The sequence below is a fragment of the Elephas maximus genome, chromosome 4, assembly GCF_024166365.1.
Source record: "Elephas maximus indicus isolate mEleMax1 chromosome 4, mEleMax1 primary haplotype, whole genome shotgun sequence".
NCBI lineage: Eukaryota > Metazoa > Chordata > Mammalia > Proboscidea > Elephantidae > Elephas > Elephas maximus.
The window spans coordinates 58353780-58373443 of NC_064822.1; the positions used below are offsets into that span (position 1 = coordinate 58353780).

General features: G+C 38.4%; 1 protein-coding gene across 1 annotated transcript in view; it reads left to right on the forward strand.

Moving 5' to 3' along the window:
• Positions 1 to 5065: 5065 nt before the first annotated feature.
• KDM5A (lysine demethylase 5A) overlaps positions 5066 to 19664 on the forward strand; it is a 113852-nt gene continuing 99253 nt past the window's right edge. Inside the window, exons 1-3 of the mRNA XM_049882155.1 lie at positions 5066 to 5441; positions 8494 to 8571; positions 9596 to 9718. Coding sequence (XP_049738112.1) covers positions 5277 to 5441; positions 8494 to 8571; positions 9596 to 9718 — 366 coding nt within the window. The 5' untranslated portion in view covers positions 5066 to 5276. The remainder of the gene's footprint in view (positions 5442 to 8493; positions 8572 to 9595; positions 9719 to 19664) is intronic.

A 19664-nucleotide genomic window follows, 5' to 3' on the forward strand; every position in this document is an offset into this window, starting at 1 on the left:
CCCCCTTTCCACCCTGGGTTCCCTGTGTCCATTCATCCAGTTCCTGTCTCTTCCTGCCTTCTTGTCCTCCCTTTGGACAGGAGATGCCCATTTGGTCTCGGATATTTGATTGAACCAAGAAGCACATTCCTCACGGGTATTTTTTGTTTTATAGGCCTGTTTAAGCTTTGTCTGAAAAGTGGGCTTCAGGAATGATTTCAGTTTTGGGTTAACAGAGCTTCCGGGGGCCATAACTTCAGGGGTTCCTCCCATGTCAGACCATTAAATCCGGTCTTTTTAAGTAAACTTGAATTCTGTTCTACCGAATTTGTGTGGTTTTATTGCATATTAAAAAAAAACTTGAAAACCACAGCCTGGAGAAGTGACTGTCAGAGTTAGGTATTCATTTCATTCTATTTCAGCACTCAGGGCAGTAAATTTTAAATGACTACATGATGCTCAGAAACCCTGGTGGCATGGTGGTTAAGAGCTACAGCTACTAACCAAAATGTCAGCAGTTCAAGTCCACCAGGAGTTCCTTGGAAACTCTATGAGGCAGTTCTACTTTATCCTATAGGGTCACTATGAGTTGGAATCAACTCAATGGCAACAGGTTTCGTTTGGTTTTACATAATGCTCTAATATTATTCAATTATTTTCAAGGAATGTTTAAATAATGAAAAAAAGAAAACAAAACACCTTTAATCTACAGCTATACTCAATTGTCCTACCCGGAGATCCAAATAGAATTGTGACAGTCAATTTAACGTCCCGTGCGCAGAATGCTAGTGTAATCCAAAACAAACTAAACCCATTGCTATCAAGTCAATCGATCCATAGCGACCCTATAGGACAGAGTAAAGCTGTCCCATAGGGTTTCCAATGAGTGCATGGTGGATTTGAACTGCCAGCCTTCTGGTTAGCAGCCATAGCTCTTAACCACTATGCCACTAGGGTTTCCAAATGCTAGCATAGGAGCTGATAAAACACAAGTTTTCGATATTTACAATAGTGATTCTGAAAGTGGTGGGCAAGAGGATGGAGTAGGGCATAGTGGGTCATCCACCCTCCCTGAGAGGAGCATCAGAAACTAGGCAGATGAGACTGCAGTTTTTTCCATCCCCACCAGAGTTTGATTCACCCCATCTCTTTCAGACTCACTGCCAGAATAGGCAACTGCTACAGATTTCTCAGGAGTGCTGAGGCAGGTTAAAATGATTGAGAATCATTACTCTATGATTTTAAATTCCACTAGGGAGACAGTTCAAAATAATATGTAAGTAAACTTAAAAGAATAACAGGAAATAATAGGGATGATTAAAGCTTTTAGGAATTTGTGCTTATACTGAGGGTCTATCAGGGCCTCACCGCTCTATTAAGAAGTTTAAAGCAAATTTATGTAACAGATTTGCCATTTCAACCTTTTTTGCATGTACAATTGAATGTTAATTATGTTCATCATCTTGTACAACCATCACTACTATCCATTTCCGACTTTTTCTGTCACTTTAAACAGAAATTCATATTTTAATTGCCATCTGCCAGTCCTATGGTTCCTGTCACTCATACTGCTGCCCCCTACTTGTGCCACCTCTAGTGTCACAGCTCTTGACCTGTATTACAGCTCTTTTAGGAGGTTCCCTCCTCTCTCGCTCTCCTTGCTTCTCTCTAAACCTCTGTCAGGTTGGCTGTTTATATAACCAAGCTCCTTAACAATTTCATGGCATGGCCCTCCCAAGAGGATCACAAACCAACCAATTCCTGAAAGTTGCTCAATCCTTTCGACTGGTTTTACACACCCGATTTGCACAGTAAATTGACCAATTCCCGCAAGGTGCGTAAAATATACCAATCACACAGCATACAGGAGCCCAACAAATTATGTTGGGCAGAATTATAAACCCAAGGCCACAAAGGCCATATGTGAGGAGAAACCTACTGCACTGCACCAATAGAATATCGCAAAAATGATCTTGCGCACTGTGGAGTCTAGGCCATAGGCCTAGGCTTCCACTCTCATCCTCTTGGAACCCTGAGTCTACCATGTTGTGAAAAAGCCCAGCCTACCCTGCTGAGGATAAGAAGCCACGTGGAGAATTAAGGCTTCTCAGGTAATAGCCATCATCAGTTGCCTGACAGGTGGGTGAGACCATTCTGAACCCTCCAACCGCAGCCAAGTCAGATGACCGTAGTTGTGAGTTATCCCAAGTGAGATCACGAGAACACCAGATTGCCACCCACAGAATTGTGATAATAGTTTTTATTTTTAACCACTAAGTTTTGGAGTGGTTTGTTACATAATAAAGGCTAACTGAAACAGAAATATCCCCTGAAAGTTTTGTTTATGGGGTTTAGGCTTGTGGCTATGAGTGGGCATTAACTTTCGTGGAAGCTATAACCAAATGGAAGGATATTACATATGTCACATCCTGGTAGAGTTTCAAATAAAATTTGGTATATATAAAAATGTAGGATGAGGCAATGAAACACAAGGCAGTTGATCCCGTAAATCCATTTATTTATTTATTCATTTAACAGATATTTATTGCATGTCTTCTATGCACCAAGCACTATTCCAGGAGCTGAGGCTACAAGGGTCATTAAGACAAACACTGTCCCTGCCTTTGTGTAGCTTACAGTCTAATTGAGGAAGAAAGGCAGTTAAACAATTTCAAACAGTTTCATAAGGAAGTACAGGTTGCTGTTGAGTAACCTAATTTAGAGGACTAGGGAAGGGTTTCCAGAGGAAGTGATATTTAAGCTGATATGAGTTTACCAGGAACTGGGTATATGAAGTTGTGGGGATTGGGTGGGGTCAGGGGAGTACAAAAATGTTCCAGACAGAGGAAGCCTTCTGTGAAGGTTCACAGATGAGACAAAGCACAGGATGTGTAAGAAATCACAAAAACCTTTTTGGAGTAAATGCAAAATCATACATGATATAAGAAGCATGAGACAGTAAGGCAGCAGATAACACAGAAGTTCAGAGTTATCAAGAGTTTGGAGATGGGAAATTGACATGATGAATTCTGGGTTTTAGACAAAGCAATGTGACTAATGAAAGGAGAGGAATTTGAGAGAGGTCAAGAAATGAACTGTTAATACAGTTCAAGTGAGAGAGAATTTAAACAGTGGTAAAGAGACTCGACGGCAGGGGGTCAAAGAGGATGGAGAGACATGGGTGGATTTAACATTTTTGGTGATAGAATCTCCAGGCTTGACACACAATTGTACCTGGGGATTAAGGAAGCAGGACTTAAGGATTATTTCTGGCTCGGGTAACTGGGTAGATGGATGCAGTCATCCACAGAAGCTGGGAGCACTGAAGAAACAGTGGGGAGTGATGACTTTAAAGTACCTTTGAGTTAACCAAGGGGAGTGGTTTAGTAGGTACCCAGATGTACTGGCTTGAAACTCAGGAGAAAAGTCTAGGCTGGAAATACAGATTTGTAAGTCATCAGCCTATATTTGGCAATTTAGATCCTGGAAATGGCTGAGACTGCATTGAGAGTATGTACATCTGAGAAAGGGACCTAGGAAGAAATTAGCCTACATGTAAGTATTTCATCCCCCACAAGTCTGTCAGTCTGTTGTACTGTGGGGGCTTGTGTGTTGCTGTGATGCTGGAAGCTATGCCACCAGTATTCAAATACCAGAGGGTCACCCATGGCAGACAGGTTTCAGCTGAGCTTCCTGACTAAGACACATCAATATCCATGGAAGCAGAGTCAAGAAATCAAAAGATGCATTGCATTGGGCAAATCTGTTTCAAAGGACCTCTTTAAAGTGTTAAAAAGCAAAGATGTCACTTTAAGGATTAAGGTATGCCTGACCCAAACCATGGTGTCTTCAATCGCCTCATATGCATGTGAAAGCTGTACAATGAATAAGGAAGACCAAAGAATTGACACCTTCCAATTACGGTGTTGGCAAAGAATACTGAATATACTGTGGACTGCCAGAAGAACAAACAAATCTGTCTTGGAAGTGATACAACCAGAATTCTCCTTAGAAGCAAGGATGGTGAGGCTTGTCTCACATACTTTGGACATGTTATCAGGTAGGATCAGTCCCTGGCGAAAGACATCATGCTTGGTAGAGGGTCAGGAAAAAAGAGGAAGACCTTCAACGAGATGGACTGACACAGTGGCTGCAACAATGGGCTCAAGCTTAACGATTGTGAGGATGACACAGGACCAGGCAGTGCTTCCTTCACGTACATAGGGTCCCTATGAGTCAGAACAGACTCAAAGGCACCTAACAACAACTCTTTCACGGTTTCTTCTTTGGTCCTCTCTACAGCTTGGAGAAGTGGGAGACAGACACTGGTATACAGGTTTTTGACAAGCAACGTTATGACAGTTGCCATGCTTTTACAGCAAATTGAGAAAGGCTTATGTAGTGTGTGGTGCCAGACGAAGTGGTTACTGTTAAGATGAGTTGGGAGCTGACTGTCAATTACTGGGAAAGCAAGGAAGAGAGCTGTTGCTTCTATGCGAGACGAAAAGCAATTTCAGGATATTGGTTAAAGCTGGCCTGTAGTACTTGGGGGATGGGTTCCATCCCAACTTGTCAGGGAGAAGGGGTTGCCGAGTGCAATTACTCGAGAGATATTAGCAGTCAAAGGACTAAGAAAATAAGAGAGATGCTGAAACCTGTTACTAGATAAAAGTCAAGTAGGTTAAAACAAGTCACAAAACACCAAGGGCTAGACGAGGCAGTTGAAGCTAGGCCTGGGCTGTTTCCGTGCCCATTTATACACAAAAGGGAACTGGCCCCCTTCTCACCGGAAGCAGAAACTCTGCCCTCCAGTGCATTATACATTCCTCCGCGCCGGAAGAACGCGGCTCGTGTCCTCTCCGACTACTCACTCCCTCCCCTACTTCTCCTAGAGGTGTGTTCGTGGGATCCTGAAGGGTGGGCCGCCTGCAGTCGTCGAGTCCTGCGGAATCTCCGCCGGCGAGGAGAGAAGGACCGACGCTGGGCTGGACGGGAAGGCAGGAAGAAGGAGCGATCGCACAACGAAGCGGCGCGGCGCGGTGGAGGGACTCTGTTTGTCGGGTGTGCGGAGGGATTTGATAGTACATTGACTTCCGGAAAAGTCCTGGCCCTAAGAGGAAAAGCCCCGAAGGAAACAATAACAAACGAGAGAAGGAAGCGTTTCTGTTGTTTCTGTGTTGTGCAGTTCTTACTCGAGAGGATGCGGCTCGGCCCCTGTCAGGGGACGTGAAAGGGCTCGGTGGGCTGTATTCAGCCTTTCGCCACCTGCACCCCCACGGGGGCCCCTGGATATTACCATGGCGGGTGTGGGGCCAGGAGGCTACGCGGCGGAGTTCGTGCCACCACCTGAGTGCCCGGTGTTTGAGCCCAGCTGGGAGGAGTTCACTGACCCACTCAGCTTCATCGGCCGCATCCGGCCTCTGGCTGAGAAAACTGGCATCTGCAAGATCCGACCGCCCAAGGTACCGGAGTCTGCGAGGAGAGAGGGGGAGAAGGGAGACGGGGGGAAGTCCATACGCTTGGTTTGGCTTCACTTTCCTTGTCCTTCATCCCTCATTCTCAGCAACTTGAGGCTAAGTTTCTGGGTGTTTTTTTTTTTTTGCCTTGGTTGCATTTGCGGTCTTTATGTAGGGACGTCTGAACGCGAGAAAGTGGTGTCCCTGGGGCCTTTTCGTCTAAAACTTGGGAGCTGATACTTTTCCTTTGGATTGTGGGCAAGGGTAACAAAAGGCTTTAGACCTTTCTTTGGCCAATAAAGTTTTAGAAATACTATGACACGACATGTCATAATCGTCTGCAGTCTTCATTACGGTGCTATTGTAAAAAGTGCCCTTCCGTTGGCTCTTTCATTATCCAAGCACTACTCTTGTTTAGTTTATTAAATATTTGCAGGCCTCCTCCCAGGTATGGAATTCCTTAAGGTAATCTGAGCTCTAGTTGGCCCCTAGGATGGTATCACCAAAGAGGAACCCTAGACTGATTAGTGCTGCATTTACAAAATCTTCCCGGGGAAAGAGAAGCAGCATTTATTTTAAAAATTGAGAGGTTTAGGAAAAACCGGTCAGTAATGGAAGGTGAAGAAAACGTTGAAATCTGTTGGTATTTGGAACCAAGTGTTAAAGATTTACGAATCTCAATTATTCCAAATAACTAGGTTTGCTTGTAGGTTAATTATAATCCTTAATCTTTGATGTGAGGAAAGCAGATATGATCTCTTGTTTGGGGGAGTAAGTGCCCCAAGGGGTTGAATGATTGGTTCAAGGTCAAAAGGTTTATTGGTGTCTAGAGTAGCACTGGGGCTTAGGTTTATCCAGTTCTTTTCTTCATCCATTAGACCAGTGATGTTCCTGAATCACCTGCACCAGGGTCAGATGGATGCCTGTTAAGATGCAAATTCCTAGGCCTCATTCACAGACTAAAACCAAACCAAACCAAATCTGTTGCTGTCAAGTCTATTCTGACGCATAGGGACCCTATAGGACAGAATAGAACTGCCCTGTTGAGTTTCCGTGGAGTGCCTGGTGGATTCGAACTGCTGACCTTTTGGTTTGCAGCCATAGCTCTTAACTCTTACGCCACCAGGTTTTCCATTCACAGACTAGAGGAATCAATTTCTGGTTGTGGAATTTCTGGAATCTGCTTTTCTACCAAATATTCTCAGACGATTCTTAATGCACATTAAATTTTGCAAATGATTGTCTTAGACTGTGCTTTTTAAAGACACTTGGTTTTATGTTTTGTTTAGTAGTATCCAAAACCAAAACCACTGCTCTCCACGGTGTTCCGACTCACAGTGGCCCTGTAGGACAGAGTAGAACTGCCCCATGGGGTTTCCAAGGCTGTAAATCTTTATGGAAGAAAACTGCCACATCTTTCTCCTGTGGAGCAGCTGATGGGTTCAACTGCTGACCTTTCAGTTAGCAGCTGAGTGGTTTAACCACTGAGCCACCATGACTCTTTGCCTATTAGTAGGAAAGATAAAATAATTAAGTACTGTACCTGGTGTTTTCATTTTCCAAAAAAATCTGCCCTCACCATAGACTGCCAAATTGGTATTGAACACAGTGAATAAAAAGAGCTTAGGTGGTGGTGGTGGTAGTGGGGATAATTTGTTACCTACTATAATTTATCACCTATTATAGATTGTTTCATTTAATCTTTGAACCCCTAGTAGGTAAATAAAGTCCTCATTTTAAGATAAGGCAAGTCTCGATAAGTTAAATCACTTACGAAATGTGTGCTCTTGTGTAAGTTGCAAAGTAGCTCTGAAAGCCTAAATCAGTTTATCTGATTACAAAACCCATGCATGCTACTCCTATGCTGGATGAATTTGGGTAAGATCATAGATTATCGATTGCAAACAAAGGATTAACAGGAAAAAATTGCTGTAAAGATACGCATTGCCGTGTTCCAAAAGCTTCCACTCTCTTTTCTATCAGAATTATCTAATATTGACAAAATCTTAAGCGTTTAAGTTTTTCTTAACCATGAATTTTTATCTAGTATATTGCCTTTATTAATTATAAGTTCTATTCAATATTTCCTTTGCTAAAAATGTTATTTTCGTATTTAAGAAAAGGCTGAAATAGTATATACCTTTTCTGTATATAACATTATTATTATTGAAAATAAATCTTGTTTAAAGCATAATTTAATTTTAATATTGACAACCTCTTTAGTTTGCAAGGTAAGATTTATTTTTTAATTTTTAGTAGTTCTCAGATTTTTAAATGGATTTGCAGTTACTTAGGCCAAATCAGGAAACCCTGGTGACGTAGTGGTTAAGTGCTACGGCTGCTAACCAAAGGGTCGGCAGTTCGAATCTGCCAGGCGCTCTTTGGAAACTCTATGGGGCAGTTCTACTCTGTCCTATAGGGTCGCTATGAGTCGGAATCAACTTGACAGCACTGGGTTTAGGCCAAATCAAACTATGTTCTCTAGAACCCCATTTGAAACATGCTATCTCACTTCAGTTAATACCATAACTCCAATCTGGAAATTGTCTTGTTCGGTAGGTTTGTTTTTTTTTCTTTTTAAATTTGGGTGCCCAGAAGCTGGGCTTTAACAAAGCATTTATGTAACATAGACTGTGAAGTGCAGTGTCACATTACACATAAATGAAAAAAATTATCCAGATGATATATATTGAGTGCTTTTCAAGCATTACTTTTTGATATTTTTACCCTCTTTAGTTTCTTTCTAATTGTGTTTTTAATTTGCTGAACTTCGGTTTACTAGACACCATTTTGTGGTACATGAACTCATTGCCTTCCACTTAAATAATTGGGAAAAGCATAATTATGGGATGTAAAGAGACTGGTGAGATCTGAGTATTGTTTCTCTAGGTAATATTAAAATTATTTTACTTAAAAAATATTACTCTGTCTTTATGATGAAGACTTCAAATTGGTCTGTTGTCATTATGCTTTGTGGCAGCTCACTTTTTAAATTAAGGGAATGGATAATGCATTCCTTACTTAGATACTACCATGTTAAAAAATTATTTCTATCTAGGATTGGCAACCTCCATTTGCATGTGAAGTAAAAAGCTTTCGTTTTACTCCCCGGGTCCAACGTTTAAATGAACTTGAGGTGAGTTGTTATGTTACCATTTCTGCCTTCTGATTCAACCTTTATGTCAGGGCTCCAGGTAGAGAATTTTGAGAAGCTCAAGTACCAGGGGCCAGAGTTACTGTTCATTAGGATTGAATAGAATAGTTACTTGAGGTTTGGAGGAAGTATCTGATTTTAAAAAATTGTTTAAAGTAGTTCTACAGTTTTTTCAGTTAAGTGGAGTTACGGGAAATTAGCTATGTTTTTCATGATGGAAATATGCAATGATTAGCTTTCAGAGACCTGGAATTCTGAAGTTCAAACTTTACTTCAATGCTTATTATTTTACTAAAAAATTTTGTGAATCTCAGAATTCTGTCTCCCACAGTCTTTGGAAATTAGGTTTTTAAATTCTATCAAAAAACCTGTTTTTCAAAAGTATTTTTTTTTTTACTTGAACAGAACTTTTCCAGAACTGTTGATCTGATTTATTAATATCTCCTTTTTAATGTTACTAATCTCTTACTTTTTCTAAATTGAAGTTTATTTAAATATTGCTGGTCTTTGTGTCTGCTGGATTTTCAGAAGATTCTTCAGTGTGGTATGAGAACTGTTTTAGAATACAAAAGGGAAATCTTTGTTAGATAAGCTTTAATATGTCATGCTGAGTTGTTTTTTGTTTCCTCTAGGTGCTCTTTAAGGATTTATTCTCTGAAATTTTAATACGTATTTTACCTTTATCTCTTATAATTAGATGCATGATGAAGAATCTTAGTATCAGTGAGGCAGAGTTGGTACACCTGAAGTGTGGATATTATCTGCAGATGAAATGTCATAATTAGAATGTTTAGAGACTGGGAATAGTCTGAATAATGAAACTTTCTTATGGCATTGGAACTATCTCGCCTCCTTATTGGTTTATTTTACAGGGTTGGGCTAAGCAGTAATGAAAACTCTGAATTTCTTTAGAGAAATGAGTACTTTTATTATGCAGAATTCATTCGTTTCATTTTCAGCCATAACTTAGTTTATATTTCTGATATGTGTATTTAAATAATCTTAGGCAATGACTAGAGTGAGATTGGACTTCCTGGATCAACTAGCAAAATTTTGGGAACTTCAAGGATCTACTTTGAAAATCCCTATAGTGGAGAGAAAAATCCTGGATCTGTATGCTTTGAGCAAGGTGAGGCTTGTACTTGATTTAGAAATCTTTAAATAGTTTCAAATAATCTTGGTGGATAGCATCATTTCCTATGTACTATATGCTTGGCAGTGAAACGCAAGCACGAATAAATGGAAATGACAGATCTCAAAGTTATCTTTAAAGTTGATATGAAAGTTTTAATGACTCTTAATAGTAGGCTCTATGATGCAGCATGTGCAAAAGAAATGACACCAACCTGTAATGTCCTTTGTAGAGCTTGTCATCTTTTGTTCTACTTCTTAACTGAAAACTTGATATAGTAAAGGGATCCATTTCACTTAATATTCTCATGTGTGGCACATAAAATTTTTATTAATACCTGTAAGTAGTGTTATGGTTAACTGAGAGGCCAGCACAGTATCCTATACAGTGAACAATAGTGTGAAAAACTAAGGATGAAGAATTCTTGACTTATTTTTGCCCAAGCTCGTGTTATCTTTGTCACATTATATTCCCTAATAAGAAGAAAAAAAGAAAAGCTGACCTGCAGTAGAGGTGATTATGATAATTACCTTGAAAACATGATTTGTGATACAGTAATAAAAACCTGTGGTGGTTTTGACTTGTGGGTGAAGACAGCTTGACTATCTGAGGAATTTGGCAAAGCAACTTATTGTAGCCTTTGATATCCTATTATGGTGTACTATTTTGAAATAAAAATTTATTTTTGCTTAAATTGCAGAGTTAATTTTGGAAGACTTCACTTTCAAGGAGAATAGCGAGAATCACTTAAATTAGCTTTTATGATACATTTTAAAATTAACGTCAGGGTGGAACTCTGTCACTAAAAATTCTGAGAAGTAATTCCTTACGCTAGAATACAGTTCTAGACTTATCAGTCAGATAATGATATCAATAATTGAGCACTGTGTCAAGAACTGTCTGGTACAGTTATATTAAAACCTGTGATACCGAAGAGCAAATGATAATGAATTTGAGGGGTGGGTTTGTGCCTTTTTTATAGGGAAACTAGGGTAAAATTTTCTTTAGAATTCTTTCAGACATTTTTATTCGTTTAAAACCTACCTACTAATTTTTGCCACATGATGCTGTTTAAGGTTCTAAGTATGTATGATTTGAATTATATATAGCTTAAATAAAGTACAAAAATAGTTTCAAAAATCATTTTATTAATAACAGTACTGTTGCAATCTTCAGTCAAAGCTCATTCCATAAAGGTCATTTTTATTTTTATAAATATGGAATTTGCTAGAATAAGTATATAAGCAGATAATGAATTAAATAGAAACTTCCTGTTTCAGTAATTTTCTGATTAAAAGGTAAACATTAGGTTTAATCTGATGGTAAATTAGTTTGCATTCCTGTCTTAGTAAAAAAAAGTCACAGATTTCAAAATTAGAAAGGGACTTCAGAGGTAACCTAAGTTGAATACCTAAACCTGTTGCCCTTGAGTCGATTCTAACTCATAGCAACCCTATAACACAGAGTAGAACTGTCCCATAGGGTTTCTAAGGAGTAGCCTGTAGATTTGAACTGCCTATCTTTTCATTAGCAGCTGAGCTCTTAAACACTGCACCTCCAGGGCTTCAATTTGAATACCTGGCTGCTCAAAATTCTCTTATATAACATTTGTCATCCTGACTGTTTAACTCCATACTGACAAACCTACTTCCTTTTTATTAAAAGGGGTCTACTGCTAATAAAGTATACCTTGCTTAAATATGTAACTGTTGAAAACATTTTGTGATTAAGATTGTCTGAGGTTTATTGAGGTTTGTTTTTTGTGCATTTTTTATGTGCCCTTTGACATCTCTTTCCCCCTAGCATGTAAAAAATGCTTGCAGAACTAAGATTTAAAACTGAAAAGCAGACCCCTTTTGATTCGTAGTAATTTTGTCTGTACTTTATAATCCCTAAATATCATAGTGAGACTACCACTTCTCATGTTAAATTTTTTTTTTTTAACTGATTAATAACTGCAGTTTACAAATCTTAAACGTACAGTTAGGTAAATCTTTATATATGTGTATGCCTGTGTAACCACCACCCATATCAAGAGACAGAACATTTGTCCAGGAGCACCCTAGCAAACTCCTTCATCTCCTGCCTAGACAATACTTCCCCAGAAAGGTAACCAGTATTCTCACCTCTGTCATTAGGTGCCTATTTCATTAGCATGATATTTTACTTTCTAGAAAGAGAAAAGTTCTGATGTTTTAAGGTCATTAGATATGCTGTTTAAAAATTTATTTTGGTTCATAGCTGATTGGCATCTGTTGAGTTTATTATAGATGTGTGGTGATTTTGGAACAATGTGATTCCCACTGCTTTTTAATGGGAAGCAAAATTTCAGTTTTCTGAGTCATTAAATTGTCAGTGTGTTGGTTTCCTGTTTTGACTAAATCCCTTCATCTTTCTACCTAGTAATTACTTTTGATAATAAAAGGTGTTACTTGGGATGTCTCTATAATTTAACAGAGTTTTACATTAATAATTTGTTTATACAAGTTCGGCAAGGAACATTCAATTTATCCCTTCTTTTAAAAAAAAAAAATTTCTCCTCAAAGGAATGTGTTTTTAAAAAATAAGGCCTAAAATAAAAAACAGTATTCTCTCTTGTCCGCCACTTCTCATCCCCTTCCGTACTCCTCAGAGCTAACCACTTTCACTTCTAGCTGTTTCTGATTTGGATCTTCATATTTCCAAATAATATGCTCATTAAAAGCTTTATTTTTTAGTTTTAGGTATTATATACTGACTTATAATTAATGATTGGGAAGGGGTATAAGCAATCTAAATTCTCCGTATGCCTTGCTTTGTTTATCTTGTTATATTGTAGTTACATCAGTTGTTTATTAATCAAAAATTATTACTGTGTAAACATAAATATTATATGTACTTGAGCCTCCTAGTATGCTCTGATTCTGTTTCCTTGTACCAATTTTTATTTTCCTTCAGGTTAATAATCGCACCTTTTTTTCATTTTGTAAGTTTTCTTTGTAACCATCAAACATTTTTCCAACTTTCCAGCGGAAGTATAAATCTTTCAGTATGTTTCTACCTGTCAGGTAATCTATCAATTTCATTTTCTTCTTGGAGACATTCCTCATGGAGTCCTCTTTTCTGTTCAAGTCCAGCCTGGTTGGTTTTTGAGATCAGCTGCTGACTTGGAACTTCCTTTTACCATTCTCATTTTGGGAATTCCCTTTGCCTCTCTCCCTGCTGTAGGTTTTCATTTTACTTGGCTTACTCCCTTATTTTGGTGGGACATTTCCTGCATTAGTTTCCTCAGCGAAAAGGTAAATTGGATATAAATTTTCTATGACCTTATTTGTTTTAAAATGTCTTCATTCTACCCTTACAGTTTGTTGGTAGTTTGGTAGAATATGGAAGACTAAATTGTAAATCATTTTACTTCAGTATTTTACAAGCTTTACTCTGTTGTTTTCTAGCTTCCAGTGTTGCTATTGAGAATGATACTGTATTAATTCCTGTTACTTTATATATAATTTTTTAATTTTCTTGAAGACTTAGAATCTAATCATTATTCCCAGGGCTTTGAAATTTCACGGTGATATGTATGGGTACGTGTTTGTTTTCATGGCCCTTGATAATTTTTTCAATCTGAAAATTCATGTCTTTCAACTCTTCTTTTTTTAAACTTTTTTTATTTGTTGTGCTTTAAGTGAAAGTTTACAAACCAAGTCAGTCTCTCATACAAAAACTTATACACACCTTGGCGTATATTCCTAGCTGGCTGTCCCGCTAATGAGGCAGCACACTCCTCCTCTTGACCCTGTATTCCCCGTGTCCATTCAACCAGCTTCTGTCTCCCTCTGCCTTCTCATCTTGCCTCCGAACAGGAGCTGCCTACATAGACTCATGTGTCTACTTGAGCGAAGAGGCTCACTCCTCACCAGTATCATTTTCTGTCTTACAGTCCAATCCAATCCCTGTCTGAAGAGTTGACTTCGGTAATGGTTCCAGTCTTGGGCTAACAAAAGGTCCGGGGACCGTGACTTCCACAGTCCCTCCAGTCTCAGTCAGACCATTAAGTCTGGTCTTTTTATGAGAGTTTGAAGTCTGCATCCCACTATTCTGCTGCTCCATCGGGGTTTTCTGTGTTGTAACTTTTCTTATATCAATTCTTTGGTAATTTCTTCCACTTTTCTCTCTTTTTGGACTCTTATTAGTTGGATGTTAGACGTTTTAGGCTGATACTCTAGGTTATTTACCTTTTTCTTTCTTAGTTTGGAATCCCTTTTAGTCACATTCTCCAGAGAGTAAATCTCCAGTCTTTTCTGGAATGGTTGCGTGGCTGTGCTGACTTAAAGAGGCTTTTATACAGGTTTTCAGCCAATGCTGTTCTCTCCTGCAACGCCATCCCTAGTTTTAGAGTTAACTGCTGCTGCTTTTTCTTAAGCCTTACCAGGTTCTTTGTTGAAAAAATTCTCTTTGGCTTTTCCTCTATTGTAGGGTTTTTTTGTTTGTTTGTTTTTGCTTGCTTAGTTATCACTCATACCTGCTTTCTAGCTTTAAAATATTGTTTATATTTCTTGCTTGTATTGATTCTTCTCTTGGTCTCTTTGTCCTTTGGGAGTATGATTTTTTTTTTTTTTAATTTCTTTACTGTCTTTATAGAGGTGTTTTGAGAAGGAGCTTTTGACTAGAAACCTGTTCCTACTTGGTGTCTGTTAAAATGACTTCTAGCCAGATTTATGCTTTTCAGTAGACTGAAATTTTGGCCTCGATTGATACTAAAATTTTGGTCAAGTTTTGATAAAGGGTCTGTCTTTATTGTCTTGAATTCAAGTGCATGCTGTGTGTTCTTTTTAAGTTCATGAGGGATATAACCCACCCACTGCTGTTGAATCGATTCTGTAATTTTCTTTTTTTGTGGTGTCTTTACCTGGTTTTGGTATCAGGGATATGCTGGCTTCATAGAATGAGTTTGGGAGTATTCCATCCTTTTCTGTGCTCTGAAATACCTTTAGTAGTAGTGGTGTTAACTCTTCTCTGAAAGTGTGGTGGAATTCTCCAGTGAAGCTACCAGGGCCAGGGCTTTTTTTTCGTTGGGAGTTTTTAAATTACCTCTTCAGCCTCTTTTCTTATAGGTTTATTTAGTTGTTCTACCTCCGCACTGGGTACCTCCGTTTGTGTTAGTTTAGGTAGGCAGTATATTTCTAGAAATTTGTCCATTTCCTCTAGGTTTTCTAATTTGTTGGAGTACAATTTTTATGGTATTCTGTTATGATTCTTTTAATTTCAGTCGGGTCTGTCGTAATATCACCCATCTCATTTCTTATTCAGGTTTTTTGCTTCCTCTCCTGTTTTTCTTTTGTCAGTTTGACCAGTGGTTTATCGATTTTGTTGATCTTTTCAAATAACCAGCTTTTGGTCTTGTTAACTCTTTCAGTTGTTTTTCTGTTCTCTGTTTCATGTCATTCTGCTCTAATTTTTATTATTTGCTTTCTTCTGGTGCTCAAGGGTTTCTTTCGTTGCTCTCTTTCTGTTTGTTCAAGTTGTAGGGGTAATTCTTTGATTTTGGCCCTTCTTTTTGGATGTCGGAATTGACTCAATGGCACTGGGTTTTGGATGTGTGCTTTTATTGCTATAAATTGATCTCTGAGCGTGGCTTTAGCTGTGTCCCAAAGGTAGGAAGTGTTTTCATTGTCATTGGATTCTATGAATTTGTTTATTTCATCTTTAATTTCTTCTATAACCCAGTAGTTTTTGAGCAAGGTATTGTTCAGTTTCCATGTGTGTGATCTCTTTTCCCTGCTTTTTCTGTTATTGATTTCTACCTTAATGGTTTAATGGTCAGAAAAGATGCTTTGTAATATTTTGATGTTTTGGATTCTATTAAGGTTTGCTTTATGACCAGATACATGATCTGTTCTGGGGAATGTTTGTGCATCCTTTTTATAGGACATGGTTTGTAGTGATATTTGTAAGTGACAATGGTATGATATATTACATGGCAAATGTTTGGAATGTTTTATGTTGTGAAATTATGGATGCTAACCATAGTGGTGCAATGGTTAAGCACTCAGCTGCTAACTGAAAGGTTGGTGGTTCGAACCTACACAGTGGCTCTGTGGTAGAAAGACCTGGTGATCTGCTTCCATAAAGATTACAGCCAAGAAAACCTTATGAGGCAGTTCTTGTCGGTCACATGGGATTGGTATGAGTTGGAATCAACTCAACGGAACCCAACAACAGTAAAAACAATCCTCGAATCCATCAACTGAAGAAAAACAATTGTAAGTTTTGAGGTTTTTATGTAGTATTAGATCTGGTTAGATTGTCCGAGTATTATACACATGAAGCCAAAGTCATGGTTTTGATATCTTAGTGAGATTGCTTTGTCCTATTTCATGGCCATACCCTGATTATGCTGCTGTCATCTCACAGCTGCACGCTACTAATCAGAAGGAGAACTGGGTGCGAAAGTGTGACCGGATCCACGCAGATATGTCATTACTAATGGGAATTTAGTTTGAAGTGCTTTGCATACAAAGCACTAAGCAAATTATAATAATGATAATTATATGACATAGTAGAAATTACTGAGCAGGCCTCTATTACCTCTTTGACTTTCGTTATTTCTCTCTTCCATCCCATCTGTTCGCTCTGCTTCAGATGCACTGGCTTCCCTGCTGTTCCTTAAGCACTCTGAGCTTGCTTCTAACTTGGGGACTTTGTCTAGCTGTTCCCTCTGCCTGCAGCACTCTTGCCCTGTATATCTGCTTGGATAACTGCTTCACCTATGTGATGATTAAAGTTGCGTGTCAACTTGGCTAGGCCTCGTCTGTGTGTGTGTATATATATATATATATATATGTATATATATATGACGTTCTGGCAAAGCTTGCTTTCTTGCTCTGGATCCTGCATCCAGCTTGTCATTATCTGACCTTCAGTTTTTGGGACTTGAGCCAGTAGCCTGATGTCTTACCTGCCGATCTTGGGTCCATCAGCCTATGTAGCTGTGTGAGTCAGGAGACATCTTTAGCCTGCTGCCTGACCCTTAGGTTTGGGACTTGCCATCCTCTACAGCCACATGAGCCATTTCCTTGAGATAAATATCACTGTATATATACACACTTCACTGGTTTTTCTTATCTAGAGAACCCAGCCTAAGACAACTTCGTTAAGTCTGTTTACATTTTACCTTTATAATGAGACTTCCCTGTATTATATAATACTTAGATTTGCCCTCACTCTGCCACCTTTAAACAAATTTTTTAGAATTTTATTGTAAAATATATACAACAAAACATTTTGCCATCATAATTTTTTATTAAAATTTTTTTTTAATCGAAGTTTATTGAAGTGTAATTTATATTCATTAAGGTTCTCCCTTTCAGGTATACACTTTGATGAGTTTTGTCAAATGTATACAGTTATGTAACCATCACTACAATCAAAATATAGACTCTTCCCATCACTCCACAATGTTTCCTCAAGCCTCCTCCTATATTTTTGTAGCCGTTATAAAATGTACAATTCAGTGTCATTAATTATATTCACCATGTTGTGCAACCATCACCAATATCCATTTCCAGATTTTTCCCTTGCCCTTAGCAGAAACTCGATACCCCTTAAGCTATAACTCTTCATTTCTCCCTCCCCACCAAATCTCAGATAACCACTAGTAAACTTTCATCTCTGTGCATTTGCCTGTTCTAGGTATTTCATATAAGTGGGATCATATAAATTTTGTCTTTTTTTGTGTTGACTTATTTCATTCAAATAATGTTTTCAAGCCTCATCTATGTTGTAGTATATATCAGAACTTCATTTCTCAACATGGCTGAATAATATTCCATTGTATGGATATACCACACTTTGTTTACTCATTCATCTTTTAATGGACACCTGGGTTGTTTCCACCTTTTGGCTACTGTGAAGAATGCTGCAGAGAACATTGGTGTTCACCTTATCTGTTTGAGTTCCTATTTTCAAGTCTTTTGGGTATATACCTAGGAGTAGAATTGCAGGGTCATATAGTAAATTTATGTTCCACCTTTTGAGGAATGGCTATGCCGTTTTCCACAGTGACTACGCTGTTTTCGACGGCAGCTGCACCATTTAACATTCCCACTAGCAATGGATGAGGGTTCCAACTCTTCTACAATCTCTCCAACACTTTTTATTTTCCATTGTTCTGATAGTAGCCATCCTAGTGGGAGTGAAGTGGTGTCTCATTGTGGTTTTGATTTACATTTTCCTAATGACTGTGATGGGAAACAGTGGTGGCCTAGTGGTTAAGTGCTGTGGTTGCTGACCAAATGGTCGGCAGTTCAAATTCTTCAGGTGCTCCTTGGAAACTCTAGGGGCAGTTCTACTCTGTCCTACAAGGTTGCTATAAGTTGAAATTGACTCGATGGCAGTGGGTTTAATGACTGTGACATAGAGCATCTTTTCATATGCTTGTTGGCCACTTGTATATCTTCTTTTGTGAACCAGCTGTTCAAGTCTTTGCCCATTTTTTAGTTGGGTGGTTTGTCTTTTCATTGATGAGTTGTCAGAGTTCTTTATATATTCCGGATATAAAACTCTTGTCAGATATATGGTTACCAAATATTTTCTCTCATTTTTAGATGTCTCTTCACTTTGTTGATAAGGTTCTTTGACGCACAGAAGTTTTTACTCTTGGTGAAGTCCGGTTTATCTATTTTGTCTTTTGCTGCTCCTGCTTTTGGTGTCATATCTAATAATCCATTGTCAAAAACTAGGTCCTGAAGTTTCACCCTTCTGTTTTCTTCTGAGAGTTTTATGGTTTTAGTTCTTACAGTTAGGTCGTTGGTCCATTTTTGAGCTAATTTTCATAAGTGGTATGAGATATGGGTCCAACTTCATTCTTTTGCATGTGGAGATCTTGTCCCAACGCTGTGCCACTTTTGAGGCCCCTTAACTGCTCAATTTAATTTCTTTTACACTATATATCACTTTGAAATTTACTTGTTAATTGTTTATTGCCATGTATCCCCCACTAGAATGTAAGTTCCATGAGGGCAAAGGTCTTTGTTTTACTTACCGGTGTATGTATCCCAAGGTCCTAGAACAGTACCTGGCGTTATAGAGGTACTAGAAAGATACGTGTTAACTGTAAGATGCTCTAATCCTTCATCATTGTTTCTAGATAGCCCTCTACCTAAACTACCCTCACTGTGTCTTCCTCTACACAACCAATTTGAAAAACAATTTTTTTTTTTCTCTTTGTAATTTCTCCCTGATTAACTCTTATCAGCAGAAGGAGTTCCTCTCAGGGTGTGATAAAAGGAACTGAAAAATTAAAGAAATGTGTTCAGCTCTTGTACATATGAACTTACGTGTTTCTACCAAGTTTTCAGATATTATCATTAGTGGAAGATTTTGCTTTGGCTGTAGGTACATCTTTATTTATAATAGCATCCTACAGCACAAGAATTGAACACATTTCCTTCATTTATTTTTAAGTATGTACAGTCCCACCCCCCACCCACACAGACATAATAGAGCTAACATTGATGCAGTGTTTACTTTGTCCTGATGCTTTTTACATTTTATTTATTCTCTGAACAGCTACATAATAAGGTAGTTACTGTTGTTATTCCCGTTTTAATAACAGTGAGGTTACTGAGACACACAATATGTAACTTACCCAAGGTCATGCAGCTATTAAGTGGCAGAGCTGGAATTTGAACTCTGGTAACTGTAGCATTTATGCTCTTAACCTTTTTGAAAGAGTAAAATACAGCAGTATATGTTCAAGGAGGATAAAGTTTGTTTACTATGTCATAGTCCTCTTTATACTCAGTGAAACTAAAAATTGCCTATATTTTAGAGTGTGGGAGATAAACGGTATCAGTTTCTGGGAGATAGAGCCTTAACACATGTATATTCTGTTCAGTGTCTGGCTTGATGTGAACATTCAGCAAAGTTGAACAATTTATGCCATCACTTACTACCATCATAT